Raw genomic sequence first — 24674 nt, 5'->3', positions numbered from 1 at the left:
ACACTGGTGCACCTTGTGCTGGGGACAATAAAAGGACTCTCTAAAATTGCACAGATATCTCAAGATTTTAGGGAGCGTGCAATTGGCATGCTGACTGCAGAAATGTCCACCAGAGCTAATTTTTCTACCATAAGACGCCGTTTTAGAAAATATGGCAGTACGCCCAACTGGCCTAACAACAACAAACCAGGTGTAACCATGCCAGCCCAGGATGCCAGCCCAGGACCTCCACATCCGGTTTCTTCACCTGCTTCACCTGCTTCATCAGGTGAAGACATTTTTGTGTCTTCACCTGATTGTCTGAGACCAGCCACCCGGACAGCTGATGGAACAACGGGGACTGTGAAGAGACACACACAATGGTACAAACACATGTGGCTTGTGATATTGTTGTATAGTGGTATCAAACATTTTGTATTGTATATACAGTTGACGTCGGAAGTTTACATACACCTTAGCCAAATACATTTAAACTCCGTTTTTCACAATTCCTGACATTTAATCCTAGTAAAAATTCCCTGTCTTTGGTCAGTTAGGATCACCACTTTATTTTAAAGAATTGTGAAACCCTGTCACGAATAAATAGTGAGATGAGACATGATTTTATTTCAGCTTTTATTTATTTCATCACATTCCAGTGGGTCAGAAGTTTACATACACTCAATTAGTATTTGGTAGCATTGCCTTTAAATTGTTTAACTTGGGTCAAACATTTCGGGTAGCCTTCCACAAGCTTCCCACAATAAGGTTGGGTGAAATTTAGACCATCCTCCTGACAGAGCTGGTGTAACTGAGTCAGGCCTCCTTGCTCACACACGCTTTTTCAGTTCTGCCCACAAATGTTCTATGGGATTGAGGTCAGCGGCTTTGTGATGGCCACTCCAATAACCTTGACTTTGGTTGTCCTGAAGCATATTTGCCACAACTTTGGAAGTAATGCTGGGGTCATTGTCCATTTGGAAGTCCCATTTTGCGACCAAGCTTTAACTTCCTGACTGATGTCTTGAGATGTTGCTTCAAATATCCCACATAATTTCTTTCCCTCAATGATGCCATCTATTTTTGAGAAGTGCCCACCAGTCCTCCTCCGCAGCAAAGCACCCGCCACAACATGATGCCTGCCAACCCGTGCCATCACAGTTGGGATGGTGTTCTTCGGCTTGCAAGCGTCCCCTTTTTCCTCCAAACATAATGATGGTCATTATGGCCAAATAGTTCTATGTTTTGTTTCATCAAGACCAGAGGACATTTCTCCAAAAAGTACCATCTTCATCCCATGTGCAGTTGCAAACGCGTAGTCTATCTTTTATTTGGCTGCTTTTGGAGACAGTGGCTTCTTCTTTGCTGAGCGCGCCTTTCAGGTTATGTTCGATATAGGACTCGTTTTAGCTGTGGGATATAGTTACTTTTTTACCTGTTTCCTCCAGCATCTTCACAAGGTCCTTTCTGCTTGGTTCTTGAATTGATTTCACTTTTCACACCAAAGTACGTTTCAATCTCTAGGAGACAGAAGGCGTCTCCTTCTGAGCGGTATGACGGCTGTGTGGTGCCATGGTGTTTATACTTGCGTACTATTTGTTTGTACAGATGAACGTGGTACCTTCAGGCGGTTTGGAAACTGCTCCCAAGGATGAACCAGACTTGTGGCGGTCTACAATTATTTTTCTGAGGTCTTTGGCTGATTTCTTTTGTTTTTTCCCATGATGTCAAGCAAAGAGGCACTGAGTTTGAAGCTAGGCCTTGAAATAAATCCACAGGTACACCTCCAATTACTCAAATTATGTCAATTACTATTGAGAAGCTTCTAAGGCCATGACATCATTTCCCGGAATTTTCCAAGCTTTTAGAGCATAGTCAACTTAGTGTATGTAAACTTCTGACCCACTGGAATTGTGATAGTGAATTATAAGTGAAATAATCTGTCTGTAAACAATTGTTGGAAAAATGACTTGTGTCATGCACAAAGTAGATGTCCTAACRGACTTGCCAAAACTGTAGTTTGTTAACAAAAACGTGTGGAGTGGTTGAAAAACGAGMTTTAATGACTCCAACCTAAGTGTATGTAAACTTCCGACTTCAACTGTAGTAGTATAGTAATGTTATATGATGTACTGTTTTATCTTTTGATTTATATGTGATGTAAGTGCTTTAACATGTTTGAACCCCAGGAAGAGTAGCTGCATTACAAAAATACCTTGTTTGAGTGTGTATTGATGGGAACAAAGTAGTAAAATGTTGGCAAATCACTGATTAGTGTATGTCTTACAGACTAATCCTGCTGCTGCTGCTCGCTGGGWCGAGAGTTTCAAGTTCCTTGGTGTCCACATCACTAACAAACTATCATGGTCCAAACACACCAAGACAATCGTCAAGCGGGCACAACAACACCTTTTCCCCCTCAGGAGACTGAAAATATTTGGCATTGGTCCCCAGGTCCTCAAAAAGTTATASAGCTGCACCATTGAGAGCATCTTGACCAGTTGCATCACCGCCTGGTATGGTAACTGCTCGGCTTCTGATCATAAGGCGCTACAGAGGGTAGTGCCTACGGCCCAGTACATCACTGGGGCCAAGCTTCCTGCCATCCAGGACCTATACACTAGGCGGTGTCAGAGGAAAGCCCAAATAATTGWCAAAGACTCCAGTCACCCAAGTCATAGACTGTTTTCTCTGCTACCGCATGGCAAGCGGTACCGGAGCACCAAGTCTAGGACCAAAAGGCCCCTTAACAGCTTCTACCCCCAAGCCATAAGACTGCTGAACAATCAATCAAATGGCTCTTTAACAGCTTCTACCCTCAAGCCATAAGACTGCTGAACAATCAATCAAATGGCTCTNCAAGCCATAAGACTGCTGAACAATCAATCAAATGGCTCTTTAACAGCTTCTACCCTCAAGCCATAAGACTGCTGAACAATCAATCAAATGGCTCTTTAACAGCTTCTACCCTCAAGCCATAAGACTGCTGAACAATTAATCTCAAAGGCTCTTTAACAGCTTCTACCCTCAAGCCATAAGACTGCTGAACAATCAATCAAATGGCTCTTTAACAGCTTCTACCCTCAAGCCATAAGACTGCTGAACAATTAATCAAATGGCTCATTAACAGCTTCTACCCTCAAGCCATAAGACTGCTGAACAATTAATCAAATGGCCACCCGGACTATTTACATTGACCCCCCCCACATTTGTTTTTTACACTGTTGCTACTCGCTGTTTATTATCTATTCATAAGAAACTTCACCCCTTCCTACATGTACAAATTACCTCGACTAACCTGTACCCCCACACATTGACTTGGTACCGGTACCCCCTGTATATATCCTTGTTATTGTTATTTTATTGTGTTACTTTTTATTATTTTTTTTACTTTAGTTTATTTGGAAATTATTTCTTAAATCTTATTTTGAACTTCCCCGTTGGTCCAGGGCTTGTAAGTAAGCATTTCACGGTAAGGTCTACTACACATGTTGTATTCGACACGTGACAAATAAAGTATGATTTGATGATGATCTTGACACCCGCTTTAGTAATACAGAGCCTGTAGACCCATTGGATGGAAGCTTTCAGCCTGGAATAAGCTGAAGCTCAACATCATCTGACTCAGAAACAAGCCAGGACAGCCAAAGCTATTTGTAAAAGTACAATACCCTCTTGAGAAAAAAAAAACGAAATCACCAATACACTTAACTGTCTACAAGCTCAGTGCTCCTCAAACTTATCACACCCTTGCAGTCAGTTCTTTGGCATGATGGAGAGGTGCTGTTAGTGCACTATTCATTCTATTGTTGACAGTACTTGTCTACTGAAGACAACAATAAACTAGACTGTCTACAGGTCAAAGCCCACTCAACCTTTTCACACCTTTGCCAACAGCTCATCTCAAGGCCCCATCAATGACTCTGAGTGTAACAAAACKCATACCAGTCTATTGTACTTTGTTTTGTTTACAGGTGAACATCAAATCCAATTGTATTGGTCGCATACACATATTTAGCAGATGTTATTGCAGGTGTAGCAACACGCTTGTGTTCCTAGCTCCAACAGTGCAGTAYTATCTAACAATACACACTAATCTAAAAGTAAAAGAAGGGAAACAGCCTAAYTCGGGTCGGTTTGGATGTCCCCGTCGGGTCTATGGGCTATGGCCCTGTGATGGGACCCTCTGCTTATTGTCAGGGGGCTCCAATGGGCTGAGTTGTATCCCACAAGGTGATCACGACAGATACATCCCTCCGAGGGTAGGGGTGCGCTCTACGAAGGCAACTCCATTCGGGGGGGTATGGACATAGGTACAAAGAGCACTGCATATCAATTACCCGGAACTCCTAATGGTGTATCGGGCGCACAGCCGCTTCCCTATGCTTTTGTCAGGCTGGCTTGTCTTGGTCAGAACCGTCAAAACTCTTGCCTCTCTCCCTCCTAACTTTGGCTCGCTCCGTTCGGGCGGCGCATGTCCCCGCTTGCCTCAACTCAGGTGTAGATCTTTTATTCAGGTGGTGCCCTCTCTTTCAGGAGTGGAGGCTACACACTTGAGTGAACTCCCAGGTATGGTGCATTTTCGGCAGGGCCGACGTGCATCGCGAGAAAAAAGCCTAGCGTCATCTATTTTTCTCAATGAGGGACCCGAGTGTCCCGTTGGGAACGGACGCTGTGGCACACCAGTGGCCTTGGACCCTCCTTTCCGCATTCCCATCAGTGGTTCTGGTTCAGACCACGTTGGTGAAGGTGGCTCCTCGTTGGCCCCTGCAGCCTTGGTTCGCAAAGATCATTAGAATTTTAGGCGGGGACCAGCGGCAACTCCCGTTACGCAGGGTCCTGTTGTCCAAGGCGCACAGGCAGGTTTGTTAAGTGAGGCCAGAGATTTGGTTCCTATGGGCCTGGCCCCTAGGAGGGCCAATCTGATGGCTTGAGGTTTACCTCTGAATGTTATTGCTACCATTCAGTCTGCAAGGGTGCCCTCCACGAGAGGGCTGTATGCGTATAAGTGGCAAGCGTTTGAGCTCTGGTGCCAAGAAATGTACCTTGCTTCTCCACAGTAGGAAAGTATCTGATGTGTACGTGGAGGTCAACCAGTGGAGGCTTCTGAGGGGAGGACGGCTCATAATATTGGCAGGAACGGAGTCAATGGAATGCCATCAAACACATTAAACACGTGGTTTCCATGTGGTTGATACCATTCCATCTACTCCATTCCAGCCATTATTATGAGCCTTTCTCCTCTCAGCAGCCTCCACTGAGGTCATCGGTTTGTAGGTTCTGTTTTCTGTCTCAGCTGAAGGACCTCTCCTTGTCAAGGTCCCCAACAACATGTGAAAACATGTTTGAACGTCTCCAAGGGTCTCTTGAGTGAACCTCTCCAGTTATGTCTAGATGGTAGCGCGGCTACCTCCAAAGGCATTGCATCTCAGAAAAGATCTTCAAAGATCAGACACAACACTTGATTCAATCAAAATGTTTACATATCAAAGCAGTTCTGCAACACTGAGAGCTAATCTCGGCCATCTTGAGGTCAACCAGAGCAGTGTTACATCTGGTGGAAAAGATGCCATCTCCAAGGTCAATAGGTGAATAAAAGCAAAAAGGTCAGGTTTTCCTGATCTGCTTTGGATTATTATTATATATTTTTTTAAATGCTGTACTTTCCCCCCCTTTTTTCTCCCCAATTTTGTGATATCCAATTGGTAGTTAGTCTTGTCCCTTCGCTGTAACTCCAGTACAGACTCAAGAGAGGCGAAGGTCGAGAGCCATGCGTCCTCCAAAGCACGACACTGCTAAGGCGCACTGCTTCTTGACACACTGCTCGCTGCTGGGTTTTTCACGCTCAACATTTTCCCATGTGTATCAAGAATGGTCCACCACCCAAAGGACATCCAGCCAACATGGGCCAGCATCTCTGTTGCAGCTGTTGACCACCTTGCAGCAGTAGACGGCCAGCGTCACAGAGATAACGATGATGTACCGCTTGTCGTCTGGAGGAGAAGAAGAGGACCAAGGTGCAGCGTGGTAAGTGTTCATATTCTTTAATTGAATACGCAACACTAAACAAAAACGACAAAAGAACAGTCCTGAAAGGTGAAACAAACACTAAACCGGAAACAACCACCCACAAACACAGGTGGGAACAGGCTACCTAAATATGATTCTCAATCAGAGACAATGATAGACAGCTGCCTCTGATTGAGAACCATATCAGGCCAAACACACAGAAATACAACACAAGGACAACATAGAACACCAGACATAGAATGCCCACCCAAACTCACGCCCTGACCAACCAAAACAGAGAGATAAAAAGGATCTCTAAGGTCAGGACGTGACAGATGAGAGCAGTTTATATCAGGACCCATTTAGCAAATATAATGTGCTGTACAATCCTGTTAACAAGAATTGTGACATGTGCTTTTGCCCTATTTATGACACATTTGTATCTTTACTCATTTGATAAAACATTTTTTTTGTACGAAACATTTGATTTGAACATTCTCAACACACTTTAACATTTAGTTTGAACATCCCTCCCTCACACATGTATTTACATTGAATTATATCTAACACATTGACATACTGTCTGTACATACTCACCAGTGACTGACGGGCAAGTTTTTAAGAGCGATCAGTGTCGTTGTCATCGCCGAATGACCAGCAGAGATGGGCGCCGTAGGGCTCTGCCACATTTGACGCAGAGACAGACAAGTTGAACACTGATGAACACTGATGCTACACGCTACCAGCATCCACACCCTTACAACAAAACAAAAAACACGTGAAAAATTTCAAATGTAAAAAATAAAACCATAGTTTCACATGTTTTCACATTTACATATATTTTTTTTTAACATGAGTCAGACACGTGACACGTGGTTTCCCAACATTTCACATGTGATATAAGCAGTGGTGGAAAAAGTACCCAGTTGTCATACTTAAGTAATAGGAAAGATACCTTAATAGAAAATTAGTCAAGTAAAAGTGAACGTCACCCAGTAAAATACTACTTGAGAAAAAGTCTAAAAGTATTTGGTTTTAAATGAACTAAAGTATCAAAAGTAAATGTAATTGCTAAAATATACTTACGTATCTAAAGTAAAAGTTCCTTATATTAAGCAAACCTGACGGCGTCATTTTCTATTTTTTATTTACGGATAGCCAGGGGCACACTCCAACACTCAGTACTTTTGGGTGTCAGGAAAAATGTATTCTGTAAAAGGTAGCACATTTTCGTTACGAATGTAGTGAAGTAAAAGTAAGTTGTCAAAAATATAAATAGTAAAGTAAAATAGTAAAATATAAATAGTATTTTTTATTTTTTTTGAAAAATAAATTTTATTTTCATTTCACATTCAAATACAATTACAAAATCAGTGAATTACGTTGTACATAACATGGATTCATAAAAACAGTATCAAAAAGTAACAATATAACAATAGCAAAACTCCTCAACAAAGTGCTGTTCTGCAGAACCTGACCAGTATTATTACATTCAAGTTTAACATGCCTCTAACAATCTCCCAAAAAACAATACAAATAATTCTATAAATACAAACATATACATATACCAAAGTGAACTCTGAATAAACCTCAGTATATATCCAATATGTACAAAGGCTTAGCCTACATTTCAATTGGTTCTAAAAACGTTTACAATGAAGGGTAAATCCCTTTCCATTTCTGTTTCACAGATACAATGCCCCACTTATCTATTTCAAATTGTATTCTCTTCCAAATGTCCTGTTTTATAAATTGAACTAATCCCGCTGGTGACCACTTGAGGGTGTCATTGACCGCACCACATCTGGCCTCCCAAAGTTTAGTCTTGATAAGGGACACCAGAGTCACTAATGCTAATAATTGCACCCTTTCCACATTTTTTAGTTCAAGTTTGGCTACCCCTTCATAATCAATGTTTTTTTTAAATCTCAAAAAATAGTTTAATTTTTCTCCAAACTAATTTGGCAAAAGAACATTCCCATAAAACATGGGGAATTGTTTCAATTGCGAAACAATTGTCCCTGGGACAAAATTTATTCAGGGTCAAATTATGATCATATAATGTTGATCGGACTGGAAGACGTCTGTGTAAAACAAGCCAATTAAAATCTTTCAGTCTGTTGTCRAAACCTTTTAATTGTGTCCGTAGCCAGGTGGAAGGCGATATTGGTAATCTGTCTCTAGGACGACAATTTTCTATTCATTTCGCGTATAGCAATCTGTGGTTGATTACATTTTCTTTTACTTTGCAGACAGGGGTTTTCTTTGCCCATTCCACTATTTTCTTAAAATGTAATAAAGTACAGATACCCCAAAAAACTACTTATGAAATACTTTCTTAAGTACTTTACACCACTGGATATCAGTTTTACATATGTGCTTTTGTAACTGGCGGGATTCCAATACAACACTAACTTTGTCGTCACAGGAGGGGCTACCGCATCACCTGACCATGAGCAACCATGACCGAAAAAAGACCGCTATACGTTCAKATGTGCATTTTCACATTTTAACGTCAACTAGGGCTGTTAATTAATTATTCAAAACAATACATCGAGTTTATTGCAAGATTTGCTATGAGCAATCACGATTAGTGGCAATTTCATAATTTGCTGAAATTGAGCTGTAATGTACGATTTTTTTTTACACAAAAATAATTACAAGAATATTGCCGTTTTGATTTTGTCCAAAGTAACGCTTTGCCATATCAGCTAAATTGATAAATAAATGACGCCTCTCGCACTGAGATGCAGTGTCTTAGACCCGAGTGGCGCAGTGGTCTAAGGCACTGCATCTCAGTGCGAGAGACGTTACTACAGTCCCTGGTTTGAATCCAGGCTGCATCACATCCGGCCGTGATTGGGAGTCCAATAGGGCGGCGCACAATTGGCCCAGCGTCGTCTGGGTTTGGCCGGTGTAGGTCGTCGTTGTAAATAAGAATTTGTTCTTAACTGACCTGCCGAGTTAAATAATACCTCAAAGTCAACTTGTTTTAGGTTGTTGTTTTGTGGCTTTTAGAGAGTAAGAAAAATACACATAAATCATACCAGAAAACAAAATCAATAGAAACAAATAAATAACATAAAGATACAAAAATAGACAAACAGACAGACAGACAACAATAAAAAATAAATGAAAAATACCTTTACTCATTATACAGATCAGACACAACCAGCATCAGACTGCACAGTCACAAAGATCAAAGGTCAAGAATGTGAAAAGACTACATTTACCTCCATTGACATTGCATTGCTTTTAGCTGTCTAGATGATGTATGTTGGATGTTTTCAGTCTATTTTGAACACTTTCTATACAATGCCATTATWAAAAAAAAATTGTGCACTACAATTACAAAATGTTAACTTAAGTTAACATGATGACCTCTGACATCGCTAATTTGAACATGTTAAACAGGATAAATAAGGAGACATGAAGCTGTGGCGGCTGTCCTCGCTGACAGAAGGAGAGGACCAAAACGCAGAGTGGTTAGTGTTCATTATTTAATGAAAGTCAACAAYACACTTCAAAATACAAAACAACCGTGACAAAACCGAAACAGTCCTGTGTGGCACAAACACTGACACAGGAACAAACACCCACAAAACACACGTGAAACCCCGGCTGCCTTAGTATGATTCTCAATCAGGGACAACGATTGACAGCTGCCTCTGATTGAGAATCATACCAGGCCGAACACAAAATCCCAACATAGAAAATCACACATAGACAAACCCACCCAACTCACGCCCTGACCAACTAAATAAATACAAGACAAAAGAAAACAGGTCAGGAACGTGACACGAAGCTCTCTAGCTTCTCTGTTCTTTTCACTTCCAACTGTCACTGACCAACGGATGAAGAGAGGCGAGCACCTGCAGCAGTAACACTCTGAATGGCTCAGAAATTAGTGATTGATTTAGCCTGAGTATAATAAGTTACCTTTTTACAGAATGGAATTACAGATTTTGCATTTCCATGTGTAATCATGTTAACACCACCCCTTTTTCACATGTGAGGAGAATAACACTATTTCACCACCACATGRGAACTTGCAATTCCARATGTGAAAGTMAYATTTTCACGTGACGTTTTCTTACGTGAGTTTTTAACATGTGAAACCGTACAATTCACATGAGGTGAAAACATGTTTTTCTTCTTACATGTGAAAAGGTGGTGTTAACTCTACATTTAATACATATGAAAATATGGTTTCACATGTGAAATGTAAGCTCAAAATTGTGAAAATATGATTTTCACATGTCACACTAGAAATTTGACGTGTTTATTTTGTAAGGGCAGACAGGCCTTCAGCTAAAACAGAGGAAGGAGAGGGTAGGGCAGGGGTGGGGAGAGAGAGAGAGAGAGAAAGCCATCGTTTTCCCCCCTGTTGTACACCAGAACTTACAGTGGGGAGTCAGAGATTCTGTGCAGCTATGATCACATGTAGAGAGTACCACAGAAAGAATCGGCTCATCCTCACAGTCCCAACACTCAACTCTTCCATTTGCTTGTTGTTTAATAACATCAAGTAAGTACAGAGATCCAATGACTTGTGGTAAATGTTGACCCTARACGCTCCTGCCGTTGGTGAGAATGACAATGACAGAACTGGATGTGGAATAAACCACAGGAGGTTGGTGGCATCTTCATTTGGGAGGACGSGTCCGTGGTAATAGCTGGAGCGGAATGGTATCAAATACATCAAACACATGGTTTGATGCCGTTCCATTCGCTCCGTTCCGGCCATTATTATGAGCCGTCCTCCCCTCAGCAGCATCCACTGGAATACACCAAGGGAAATCTGAGTTTTCCAAGGAGGGGAGAAGAGGAGTGGTAAAATGATCTATACTGTAGATTATAATTTATTATCCATTAGTGACATTTGATTGGATATGCAGACTACTACACTTCATGTATTTACTGAGAATGATGTAGGCTAACCACAATGCTTTGGGTTCACACTCCAGGTACTTCTGTATTTACTGAGGATGATGTAGGCTAACCTCAATGCTTTGGGTTCACACTCCAGTACTGCTGTATTTACTGAGGATGATGTAGGCTAACCTCAATGCTTTGGGTTCACACTCCAGGTACTTCTGTATTTACTGAGGATGACACGCAGTACCGAGTCAGTGTGCGGGGGTACARGTTAGTCCAGGTAATTTGTACATGTAGGTAGGGGTAAAGTGACTATGCATAGATAATAAACAGCGAGTAGCAGCAGTGTAAAAACAAATGGGGGAGGGTGGGGTCAATGCAAATAGTCCGTGTAGCCATTTGATTATTTGTTCAGCAGTCTTATGGCTTGGGGGTAGAAGCTGTTAATGAGCCTTTTGGTCCTAGACTTGGCGCTCCGGTACCACTTGCCGTGCGGTAGCAGAGAGAACAGTCTATGACTTGGGTGACTGGAGTCTTTGACAATTTTTTGGGTCGCCTAGTATATACAGTGCCTAGCAGAAGTATTCATCCACCTTGGTGTTTTTCCTATTTTGTTGCATTACAACSTGTAATTTAAATAGATTTTTATTTGGATTTCATGTAATGGACATAGACAAAATAGTCCAAATTGGTGAAGTGAAATTAAAAAAAGAACTTGTTTAAAAAAAAATTCAAAACGGAAAAGTGGTGCGTGCATATGTATTCACCCCTTTGCGATGAAGCCCATAAATAAGATCTGGTGCAACCAATTACCTTCAGAAGTCACATAATTAGTTAAATAAAGTCCACCTATGTGCAATGTAAGTGTCACATGATCTCAGTATATATACACACATCTGTTCTGAAAGGCCCCAGAGTCTGCAACACCACTAAGCAAGAGGCATCACCAAGCAAGCGGCACCATGAAGACCAAAGAGCTCTCCAAACAAGTCAGGGAAAAAGTTGTGGAGAAGTACAGATCAGGATTGAGCTATAAAAAATATCAGAAACTTTGAATATCCCACGGATCACCTTTAAATCCATTATTAAAAAATGGAAAGAATATGGCACCACAACAAACCTGCCAAGAGAGGGACCGCCCACCAAAACTCACAGACCAGGCAAGCAGGGCATTAATCAGAGAGGCAACAAAGAGACAAACGATAACCCTGAAGGAGCTGCAAAGCTCCACAGCGGAGATTGGAGTATCTGTCCATAGGACCACTTTAAGCCGTACGCTCCACAGAGCTCGGCTTTACGAAAGAGTGGCCAGAAAAAAGCCATTGGTTAAAGAAAAAAATAAGCCATATGGGAGACTCCCCAAACATATGGAAGAAGGTACTCTGGTCAGATGAGACTAAAATGTAGCTTTTTGGCCATCAAGGAAAACGCTATGTCTGGCGCAAACCCCACACCTCACATCACCCTGAGAACACCATCCCCACAGTGAAGCATGGTGGTGGCAGCATCATGCTGTGGGGGTGTTTTTCATCGGCAGGGACTGGGAAACTGGTCAGAATTGAAGGAATGATGAATGGCGCTAAATGCAGGGAAATTCTTGAGGGAAACCTGTTTCAGTCTTCCAGAGATTTGAGACTGGGATGGAGGTTCACCTTCTTGCAGGACAATGACCCTAAATTTCTTGGAATGGCCTAGTCAAAGCCCAGACCTCAATCCAATTGAGAATCTGTGGTATGACTTAAAGATTGCTGTACACCAGCGGAACCCATCCAACTTGAAGGAGCTGGAGCAGTTTTGCCTTGAAGAATGGGCAAAAATCCCAGTGGCTAGATGTGCCAAGCTTATAGAGACATACCCCAAGAGACTTGCAGCTGTAATTGCTACAAAAGGTGGCTCAACAAAGTATTGGCTTTGGGAGGTGAATAGTTATGCACGCTCAAGTTCTGTTTTCTTGTCTTATTTCTTGTTTGTTTCCCAATAAAAAATAATTTTGCATCTTCAAAGTGGTAGACATGTTGTGTAAATCAAAAGATACAAACCCCCAAAAATCGATTTTAATTCCAGGTTGTAAGGCAACAAAATATGAAAAATGCCAAGGGGGGTGAATATTATCGCAAGCCACTGTAGGTCCTGGATGGCAGGATCTTGGCCTAAGTGACGTACTGGGCTATACGCACAACCCTCTGTAGCACCTTGCGGTCGGATGCCGAGCAGTTGCCATACCAGGCGGTGATCCTATTGCAATACAACCAGATTGACCTTCACTCCTCCCCCACCCACCCACTCACTCCTCCCCTTACTACACCCTCTTCCCCCACGCGTCCTCCCTTACTCATCCCCCACGCCTCCTCCCTTACTCATCCCCCACTCCTCCCCCTAAACTGTTACATTTACTCAGTACAAGACAGGAAATTCTAAACTGATGGTTTTGACTCCCACACTGTTGAGTGGCCCCCTATATACAGCAGCTTACAGTGCCTTTGAAAAGTATTCAGACCCCTTGACTTTTTCAACATTTTGTTACGTTACAGCCTTATTCTAAAATGTATTAAATGTTTTTTCTTTCAGGGCCTCCCGAGTGGCGCAGTTGTCTAAGGCATTGTAGTGCTAGGTGTGCCACTAGAGAACCTGGTTCGAGTCCAGGCTCTGTCGCAGCTGGCCGCGACCGGGAGACCCATGGGGCGGTGCACAATTGGCCCAGAGTCGTCCGGGTTAGGGGAGGGTTTGGCCAGCCGGAATGTTACTGTCCCATTGTGCACTAGCGACTCCTGTGGCGGGCTGGGCGCAATGCATTCTGTTGTTATGTCAACGATTGGCTGAGCCTTGGATACAGCCAGTATTGCTCCAAACCCGCATCATTCATTCGCTTACAGCCAGTAGTGATCCAACCCCCCCCTCCAAACTTTTCTCATCGGATCTACACGAATCACATAGGTCACCTATTTTGGATTCAAAACGGTCTAATTTGCATCCCTGAGCAGTGCAGCTTGGCTGGGTTGCTCTTGAACTYCGCCTCTCCCGAGTCCGTACAAGAGTTGCCAGTGCCTGCCACTAAAAAACATCCCCACAGCATGATGCTGCCACCATGCTTCACCGAAGGAATGGTGCCAGGTTTCCTCCAGACGTGATGCTTGGCATTCAGGCCAAAGAGTTCAATCTTGGTTTCATCAGACCAGAGAATCTTGTTTCTCATGGTCTGAGAGTCCTTTAGGTGCCTTTTGGCAAACTCAAAACATGTGCATTTTACTGAGGAGTGGCTTCCATCTACCATAAAGGCCTGMTTGGTGGAGTGCTGCAGAAATGGTTGCCCTTCTGGAAGTTTCTCCCATCTCCACAGAGAAGCTGTGGAGTGACCATCGCGTTCTTGGTCACCTCCCTAACCAAGGCCCTCCCCCGATTGCTCAGTTTGGCCGGGTGGCCAGCGCTAGGAAGAGCCTTGGTGGTTCCAAACTTTTTCCATTTAAGAACGATGGAGGCCACTGTGTTCTTGGGGACTTTCAATGCTGCAGAAATGTTTTAGTACCCTTTCCCAGATCTGTTCCTCGACACAATCCTGTCTATTTATTCTACCCTCGCAAAAGAGTCCCCTTCTTCAACTTAGCAGATAGATAAAACCGGTACAGCTACTTTTGTGTTGAAGGATAATTTATTGCCCCGCTTCGTAGGTACAGTAATATTGACTGAAATTAGTAAAACTGAAATATAGAATGAAAATAACAATGAGTATGACTTATTGTATGCTAGCTGAATATTAGGCTTCGTTGTATTTGTATACATGTTCATAAACACAGAAATATGCAGCATTATGCATTAAATCGGAAGTAAATAATTCTCCAAAACATTACAAGATCAAATGCACTGAACAGATATCCATGTGGCTATCAAGATTCATAAATCTCATTAAAACAATAATCTGTACAAAATATATTCATGAATTGAATGCCAAATATGTTATGATTAATTTTACTTACAGACAATGCTTCTACAAAATGATAGCAAGAAGGATGGAGTTTGATAACGTCTGCAGCTCCACAGAGTGACTTTCACCATTTCTGGGAATGTAAACAATTCTTATTTTACAAGGTTCAGCACATTAAACGAACAACACACTTCAACACAGGACAGTGGCCCCCAAGTGGTTAACAATGGAATTACACGATCGCCTAAAGGACCYCAAACCCAACTACAGGGGCCAGAMCAGTATTTGTTTATTATGTCTAATACATTTGCTCAAATTTCTAGATTTTTTTTTTTGCTTTATCATTATGAGGTATTGTGTGGAGAGGATTTTTATTTATTTRATCAAATTTAGAATAAGGCTGTAACGTAACAAAATGTGGAAAGAGGCAAGGGGTCTGAATACTTTCCGAAGGCACTGTACGTACTTTCTCGTGTTCTTCTTATTTCTATTTCTTGTGTGTTTTTGTTCTACTTTGTAGTGTAATATATTTATTACTGGTATTGATTACTGCATTGTTGGGTTTAGAGCTTGCAAAAGAGGCATTTCAATGTACTTGTGCACGTGACAATAAAACTGGAAACTTGAATAAGGTGTCATTACAGACAAGTCTTATGAGGCAGGCTGAGTCACAATTASGCTGAGTCACAATTAAGCTAAGTCACAACTAGGTTGAGTCACAATTAGGTTGTTCTTGCCCTAGAAACTACTCATAAAGAACAGATGACTGATTAAAACAGTCAACTGGTGTCCAAGGTTTATATTACACAAACCCATGACCATCCACTAACATATTATTATTCCTCTGAGTGGAGAAATAGATAGGAAATCTTAGATAGGAACAAATTAAATTAGGGCAGTGTCACTCTTACACAGAACCTCCACGTTCCTGTCTTTTCATAGTGACTTCTCTGCAACACATGGATTCCTATGTAGTCTCTTACTAAAATATTGGAACGTGAGATGAGACCGTGAGATGGGCGGATGGTGTTTATTACATCAAGCATTATGGTAAATACAGTAAATTGATCACATGTATTGCTATATATTCTTTGAAGGGCTGTCCATTTTTACATGTTCTATATCATACCCCTTAAATGTTTCTGTCAATAGACTACCCTGTCTCCCAGCTACCACATGGGCTTCATATTCTGAAATCCCTTCAGTGCTAAAGGTGCTGCAGGGAGCTAGATGTTATCATTTTTCAGTGGTCTCTGATTGCCTTAGCTCAGCTTTGCTTCACTGGCATACAGCTCATGCACCTGTACAGTTGGGGGGAATTCCACATTTGCTCACTGCTGCCCTCCTGTGTTTAAATATCACACTGCTGAACACTTGCCTTTGTTCAAAGAAATGGTTGTTTATCTAGAGCTGGTTGCAGGGTTGTGTTCAATAAGTACCAAATGGAAGAGAACGGATTGAAATAGCGAGGGACTTCCTGGACTTTTCCCAATAAGAAATGCTCATTTTCGTTTTTCCATTGTAAAAACATTTCAAAACGTTTTGTGCCCTAATGATCAACATCCAGGTGATTAAGGATACCTCTGCTGTAGTTGTTCCAATGAATATACACATTTACATGATTGTAAAAAAGGGGCTCCCCTGCATCCATACATGACCTTCATGAGGATCTCCAAGCACTCCAGCCTGCCATGTTAAAAGCTGTTGCAGCTTAAGAAACAACGGTTGACCCGGATGAGGAAACTGTTCAGAGGAAACATGTATACAGTATCTATATTTGCATTTGGTCTTGCCTAACAGTTTATGTTCTTGTATTTCTCTGTCCATTCACTTGCCCCTCTTAAAAAGTTAGAATTTACAACAGCACTCAATGAAGAGATTTGTTGGCCTATGTAAGCGGTCCACTATCACGGAACTAAGCCTCAGACTCCCACTGAATAGAGCCCTAGACATGTTTTCCCCATATACAGAAACTGGAAGGAGACTCGTAAGTGCATGGAATGTTTTTTTTTAATCATTTTGAAAACATTTACAACTGTTTAGGACAAAAAAAAGGTTACAAACAGAATTGACCTGCAGTTTGCATCCATTTCAAAATGTTGCATAAATAAAACTCATATTTATAAATATCTCTTTTATAAACATATAAATAGTTTTTAAAACATAAATACATTTATGCGGAATGAAAGTACACGAATGTACAGCAGCAGCAACAATATACAGCTTTGCGGTTTCTAGTTTTTCCCACCCTTATCCGCCATTTTGTATTGTGTGTTGGTCTTTATGTTATACATATGGGTTGGTTTTATCATTGTTGTCTCAGTCCTTGAATATGTTGGTCATGGTGGCTTTTCGTACCAAAAATCGGTCACTTTTAGGTAATTTTCCTCAGGCGACGACCAACTTAATCCAAGTTGTCCGAACCCATCGTCTGAATGTTCTGGGAAGAAAGAAGAAAAGACCTGGTTAGATGGATCTGTTCACAGAAACCTCTAAATATATAGATCTGTTCACAGAAACCTCTACATAGATGGACCTGTTCACAGAAACCTGGATATAGATATGGACACAAAATAAAGCGAATCATTTATCAGCCTCACTAAAACAAGCCCTCTAACCTGTCAGCCTCCCTAAAACAAGCCCTCTAACCTGTCAGCCTCACTAAAACAAGCCCTCTAACCTGTCAGTCTCACTAAAACAAGCCCTCTAACCTGTCAGCCTCACTTAAACAAACCCTCTAACCTGTCAGCCTCACTTAAACAAACCCTCTAACTAAACAGTCTCAATGCACACCTCTGCTCCGACCAACCACAGTCAAGCCCTTGCCTCTCACACAATCCTTAATTGACCGCCCAATACTCCTCTCATCTCTCACTTCTCACATTAAAGTTAGTAAAGGGAGGAAGTGAGGTGTCTGCCCAAGAAACWYACACACGTAGTCACATACTGTATAGACACGCTGTGAGCCACAGCGTACGCAAGGCGCCACACCAGCCCCCCCGCGGCAGGATTTCACTGTTAGCCACACACAACCACATGAAGGCCAAGCAACCCGCGCTAACGCGTTTCACCTGGTTTCCCAATTGCCTCATTCTGCATACCGCCCCTTTAATGTTCTGCTTTTTTTCTATCTGAGCAAAAAGGAAGGGTTTCCTGGAACATTCCTCCTAGGGTGCTGTTTGTGGGTATGTGTGTTAGATGTTTTCTKTGAGTGTGTCCATCTACAAAGAGAGGAACCTGCTCTCTCTCCCTCTCGGTGTAGTTGTTCCTCTCCCTACCTACTAGAGACTGGTCGATGACTTCATAATTGTCCCRTAATCCATTCTGCATTATCAACGGCCTTTGGCCTGACACTGAGATCTACTATAGATCTTATTGTCAGGCCAAAGGTCATTGATAAAGCAGACTGGATTGTGGGACAATTATGAAGTCATTGACATGTCCTCATYGTGTTCACATCTGACCCATTAGGCCTTCAGCCAACAGCTATGATTACTTATGACGATGTTCTGCAATGTGTATGGACTTCAAGTCGCTTYCTACAGACTTGAAACATTTCAAGAGGGGATTCGTGATCTCATTCTACAGGGCTTATATATATATCTCCCACTGTCCCACACAGGAAATGCATATAGCACATAGATGGACTGCTTGTAAAAGTCAATTTGGAGTTGATTGTTCATGATTTCAACCAAGAAGCAGATGCATTTGTAGGTCCATCCTTATCCTTCTTCCTAATGCAGTCTTAATAAGATGTGTTTGTGTTAGTCAGTAGGCCTAAACCAAAAGGATTAGCCTGTAGGATTTATCCCTACTCTGAAGTTTGAGGTCAGGTATGTGTCGTGCACAGATAAGAGTCTACCTGAGCCGAGCACCTGTCCCTTTGCCCTCCACGCGCCAAGTGATAGGAGTCTACCTGAGCCGATCACCTGTCCCTTTGCCCTCCACGCGCCAAGTGATAGGAGTCTACCTGTGTCGAGCACCTGTCCCTTTGCCCTCCCACGCGCCAAGTGCCCTTATTCGTGGTGGAATATTTTTTTTGTTTTGTCTACAGTTTTGTCTTTGTTGTTCTGCCCGCAATTAGTCGTGACGTCGTCAAGATCGCCGCCCCCTACCCGTCGGTGGCATGCCCTGTACGGAGCGCGCATGCCCAGAATCTGCATGGCTTGAGATGCGGTGACCGGTTGATCGTGTGTAGCTAGCTACTTAGTTTAAATATCAAACAATACTGCCACAGCAGCATAACATTTGATTGACACTGAATAACACTTGATTTACATAATCATCAAYATTGGATCTGGTTGGCTGCTACGCGAAACAGAGAGAGGCAGARAGACAAASWGAGGAGGAAMMGCTGCATCTAYGACCTTCCCGATCCAACTCCATCCCTTCTTCGGTCAGGAGTTGCACATGTGTGTCTGGTAGTCTAGACTCTAGCTAACGAGCCACTACGAGTTAAAATAGTATGAATACTAGGCTATATTATGAAGTCGTTATTTAAGAATTGGAGAGCATTGAAGATAAGTCACAACATTTTTGAGCCATAGGCCTATTTATTTCCGCAACAACACACTCATCACAAATGCAAGGTAGTTACAGTGCCTCCTAAACGCATGGTTTACATCGGCAAGAGGGTGGGCTATCAGCGGATCACTGATGTTGATGAATGTAACTCTGCTAGTGAGCTAGCTTGATTTTTTATGAATATCGAGAAATKAATGATGAACGTATTTTTTTTATTTTGAGGACCTGCCCCCTGAAAGGTCTGTGTGCGGTCCAGGTTGATAAATTGCAACATGTTGCCAGTCTGACATGCTCACAAGGGGCCACCTCATCACCTCCACGAGCATACATTTATCCTTAAATAAAGGTTAAATAAATKTTTTAAACAAAACAAAATTAAAAACAACGCTTTYACAGTCTGTAGTCTATGGGTGACTCATCTGAAATTCTCACAGGAGTTACATTGGGGACTTTGTAGTATAGAACTGTCCTCAAATTAGGTTGTTTTCCAATGGTCTTTAATATATATATATCATTCGCCTTTTTATCTTCCATCCTAAAGTGGTGGTGATGTACGTTCCTCCTGATTTAATCACAGGATGTGCAATTGCGCATGGAGAAAGGGAGATCGCGTGAGAGCTTAGGTTACTTACCAACAAGTCTTGATATGCCTTCTCTAACAGCCCATGCCGCTAATGGTGCCTATCCTGTCCATTTTGTGTCCGAAGCAGCCGCTCCGGGCCGCGGACCCTTTCTTGGTGTTTGATTTGTGTCTCCGTGCGCTGGGCTGGTCGTTCAGCAGTCGCGCCCACATGGCCTTGGCGCGAGTGTCCATGCGCAGGTCTCGCAGCAAGCGTACCCGGGAGCGTACTTTTTCCAGCCTCTGCTCTCTCTCGCCAGACGCCATGAACTCCGACAGTTCCTCCCCCAGCAAACTTCTGAGAGACTGGGATACAGAAACAAGAGACACCCGCTTTAGATAATACATTCTCTATGGAAACGACTTGTGTAAGCACCTGTCAGCAGATTGCGCATCTGGGAATGATTCTGAATAACGACAAATCTGCGTATTCGGGACATCATTTGCCTACTTCGGCAAGCAGTAAACTCACTATCCTGCACTTTTCCCAACACTTTTGTTTTCAACTGGCCTTATAAATGTATTTATGTTCCATATCAAACATTTCCTCAATTATAGGCTAAATCTAGTAATGTCAGTGCTGTCTRCACTTGACTCGCGTCGGGAAGAACCAAAAGACAGGTCAGAACTCGTCGTGTAGCAACTAAATTAGCTACTGAATAGAAATCACATAAAATGCTGCAAGTAATTGGCCCGTTCTTTGAAACCAAATCCTGAATTTGTGTGTGGTCATGGGCTACAGTTGCGCTTTTAACACATGGGAAACAGTGTGTAGCCTTTCCTATTGCACATTCGTTGAATAAAGCGATAAACACGGGTCAGAAAAGAGTCTCCCAGTCCCGGGGATTATCGGATGCAGCTGGAGAGACAGGTGCGCATGCAGTAGAATACCCACTCCTCACAGACGTCAGTTCAATGTCTTGTTTTGATTTACATTTGGTTTAGTTGTCAACTAACTTGAATTAAACGTGATTTTTTTTTAACCATGTCATTGTATTTAGGTTTAAAGTTGGGTAAAACAATTACTAAATTCCCTTACATTGATGACTTTTTGCAAATCCAATCAGTTTTCCACGTTGATTGAAGGACATCACAAYGCTTTTTGTCGTTGAAATATTTGCGCTATGATTCTCTCGATGGCAGATGCGCCTTTTCAACTGGTGGGAAAGGGATGTTTTCTGGTTTAAAAAACACYTTTTCAAAGAAATGTAAGATTGGTTGCCTTCAATAGCCTACTAAGTCAACATGTATGTTACATGTAGGACGCGCAAAAGCTAATTTGGGTAGTCTACATGTAAAGGTCACTGTGTCCTCGTATCCTATGTCCACTCGAGCGCTTCTCAAGATGCGCGCTTGGGTACCGGCATGAATATWGTCAACCTTATGCAATTAAGTAGCCTAAGTGGCTGTAGGTTCGCCGTAGAACACAGTATCTATCTATATATCGCCCTGATCGTTTTTTAAAACTAAAAAAGCAAGCCTTTCCTTCCAGTAATAGCCTATGTGTACGATAAGATACAGACCTCCATCTTCAATATGAGCGGTGTAATGTAAATGCAATGGTCTTAGTATAGTATATAGTATAGCATAGGTTATATATATATGATATATGGCCAGTGATAGTCTGCCTACCAAGATATACATTCCCAGTAGTCTATACACTTGCATCTGTTGTTGATGCTATTTAGGGCACCGTAATGTGATTCATATTAGTTAGGCTATAGCTGCGCACCATGCAAATATAGTTCTCCAAAGAATCGCATTCCACTCACAAATTACAGCGCTCACATCAATGAAGTGACCTCACCTTCTGTTGCGCCGGTGTCAGAGGCTTCGCCCCTGTCCGCAGTGAAAGCAGGGTGATCATAAGTCCACATGCCACCAAATGTGAGATGTTCATTCTGACAAGTTTTTTGTTGTTGTAAAGGATTCCTCTTTGGCGAAGTTCAGTATACGATAAATGATATTGGTTGTTTAACCAATTGGTTCTCTGTCTCTGCGTCGGTCTTTACTCCAAGCTTCCCAAGTGCTACACTAACTCTACGAATTACTATTCACGGCTTTATAGCCAGCCGCTGGTGATGTCATGACAACCTGCGTAATGGTCTTCCTTCCCCCTCCCTCTTGTACCTTGCCAATTTCGTTTTTTTTCCTGCATAGGCCTACCTGCGTAATCTATTGAGRAGCGCGTCATGCTAAATTATGAATTAAAATGATACCTACACTGGTCATTATGGCTTAAATTAATGAAATAAAACAAAAAAAACAATTACATTACTGTTTCACCATGCACCACTACGACTGGTTTGCCACCAAAACAGTACTTTAATTGCTTTGCTTGAAAAGGAGAAATGATATGTAATTCAGAAGTGTAGCAGTGTGGCATTGGCAGACACATGATACTATATTAAAATGCCAACCACCCACCGCGAGGAAATGAGGTTGGACAATGAGTTCCAAAGAAATCAAGACCTGACTTGTTAAATGCAACAKATTTTGTGGGGAATGATAAAACCCACTCATTAACGCAGAATTACCAAATTGATGGGGGGGAAATGTATCAAACACCATTCCAAAAGATGTACTGTCTTGGTAAATAAATGTGTATTTTTGTTTGGAATTATGTATTTGTTAGTCAGCTGTATTTTCTATTGATATACTCATAATAACAAATTGGTCTATTCAGCCTGTGCACCAACATGTGAAAAAAAAKAATGAATAATGCGCAACTTTAAAACACGAGTCTCTAAAACTAGAATTCAAAAGATCTAGGCAATTACAACGGCTCCAACCTCCTTGTAAATGAGACTGAAACTGAACGTTGGGGGGTTGTGCGTCGTGTGGACCTGCTGTAGAATTGTAGCCTAAAATGCGCTCTTTGATAGGCTGTTTCCTTGGTTATTGTCAGTAATTGGTAGATATTAGACGATACTGATGCTCATTTACTTTTTTATCAAWGCATCCATCTGGGCATCGACCTGGGGGCTATGTATGGGTTTAATCTGCCGTGCGATTCCCATGCAACTACAAGCATTACGTTTGTGTGTGCCTGCTGTCCCTATAACGTGTACTCTAACCCGTCAGTCACGATCAAAAGCCTATGGTTCATTCGATTTGTCGAGCGTGTCAGACCCCACAAACATCACTGATGCGACAGAGATAACATAGCGGAGCCCAGGTGAAGATGCTCCGTTTGCCTATGCGTCCTCCCGGTTAGGCACAGGCACATTAAATGAACCATGGTCAAATCTGATACCCATGTCAGGGATGTAATTCAGAAACAGACATTTTAAATGATTCTCTAACACGAAACACGTTATCTTTCGACATCTGCAGTGCGCGTTTCTCTTAAGAGCATGTTGCCGCGCGCTTGACTTCAGCAATGCATGTTTGTCGATTGCAAATGCAGCGAAGAAATGATGCTATGTAGATGTGAAACACTTATACCACTTTGCYCGACCTACATTGCAAGGGTGGACAAGGCAAAAGTTCCATCGACGAGCAATATGATCAACTTTGGAGAGGTGGCCTCGCGCTACGGCGCATTCTGTTTAAGCACTTTCTGTTTCAGACCACAGAGTGGCACTATTTGCTCTCTCGAAATACCAAAGGACTAAGCATTCATTCCCAAAAATAAGTCCTTTCCTTACTGTATTTACTATTGCTTTGTGAATTTATTATTTCTTACAGTATTTACTATTGCTTACTGTATTTACTATTGCTTACTGTATTAATTGTTGCTTACGGTATTTACTATTGCGTACCGTATTTATTATTTACCTATCATCTGATATTGTCTCTGGTCTTAAAGATCGGTAACAGTCATCATTTTCATTCAGGTTGAGGGTAAATTGACAGTTCTCTTTCTGTTGGGATTATTCTCCTGACCCATGTGGTCCATGTTGCTTACAATGGTCTTAGTATATTAAACAGTCTATACAGTATTCAGTATAAACAGTATTTCAGTCTATACGTGAAAATATCCTGGCCTCTGTCCACATCTTACTCCACTTAACTAAGAGGGAAATCTACTTCACTCTGGCATGCCCCTCCCCCCCTCCCTTCTCTCTCCCACTCTTTTTCTCCCTCATTGAAACCAGGCTGGAGCTAGACAGAGCCCCCATCATACCACTGAATGAGAAAGCTGTACCAATTACACCAACCAGGTCAGCCTGGTTCTATAGATTTAATTTACTATGTTACTGTCTATACCCCTGAGTCATGTGTGAGTGTTGAAGATTGCCAGGTCCAGTTTGAACCAGTCCAGGTTGAATCAAGGTCCAGTTGAACATCAGTTTGCCGCAGTGTTGAACCAGCTACCGGTTGAACCAGGTCAGCAGTTTTGAAACGCTCCAGGTTCGACTCAGGTCCAAGTGTTGAACCAGGTCACAGTTTTGAACCAGTCCAGGTTGAACCAGTCCAGTTTTGAACCCAGGTCCAGTTTGAACAGTCCAGTTTGAACCAGTTCCAGGGTTTGAACCAGGTTCCAGTTTGAAACCAGTCACGTCCAGGTTGAACCTCCAGGTCCAGTTTGAACCAGTCCAGGTTGAAACCAGGTCCAAGTTGACCAGTCCAGGTGTAATCAGTCCAGGGTTGAACCAGGTCCTAGTTGAACCAGTCCAGGTTGAATTCAGTCCTTTATAGGTTGAACCTAGGTAACAAAGTTATATGAACCATGCCAGGTTGTAACCAGTCCCAGGTTGAACCCAGACGTCCAAACACTCGGTATCTCAAATTTGAACAAAA

The 24674-nt window shown here is 42.1% G+C and overlaps 1 protein-coding gene across 1 annotated transcript; it reads right to left on the bottom strand.

The window, feature by feature from the left end:
• Window positions 1–17032: 17032 nt before the first annotated feature.
• Window positions 17033–21968, bottom strand: LOC112072474 (C-type natriuretic peptide 4). Its single transcript, XM_024139884.2, has 3 exons — window positions 21736–21968; window positions 19942–20234; window positions 17033–17225 (listed from the first exon to the last, which is right to left on the bottom strand). The coding sequence occupies exons 1-2, from the start codon at window positions 21826–21828 to the stop codon at window positions 19965–19967; spliced, it is 363 nt and encodes a 120-aa protein (XP_023995652.1). The 5' UTR covers window positions 21829–21968; the 3' UTR covers window positions 17033–17225; window positions 19942–19964.
• Between the last annotated feature and the right edge of the window lie 2706 nt (window positions 21969–24674).

This window comes from Salvelinus sp. IW2-2015, unplaced genomic scaffold, assembly GCF_002910315.2.
Source record: "Salvelinus sp. IW2-2015 unplaced genomic scaffold, ASM291031v2 Un_scaffold1942, whole genome shotgun sequence".
In the NCBI taxonomy this organism is placed as follows: domain Eukaryota; kingdom Metazoa; phylum Chordata; class Actinopteri; order Salmoniformes; family Salmonidae; genus Salvelinus; species Salvelinus sp. IW2-2015.
The sequence above is the reverse complement of the archived record's forward strand: the minus strand, read 5'-3'. Positions and strand labels throughout refer to the sequence as shown.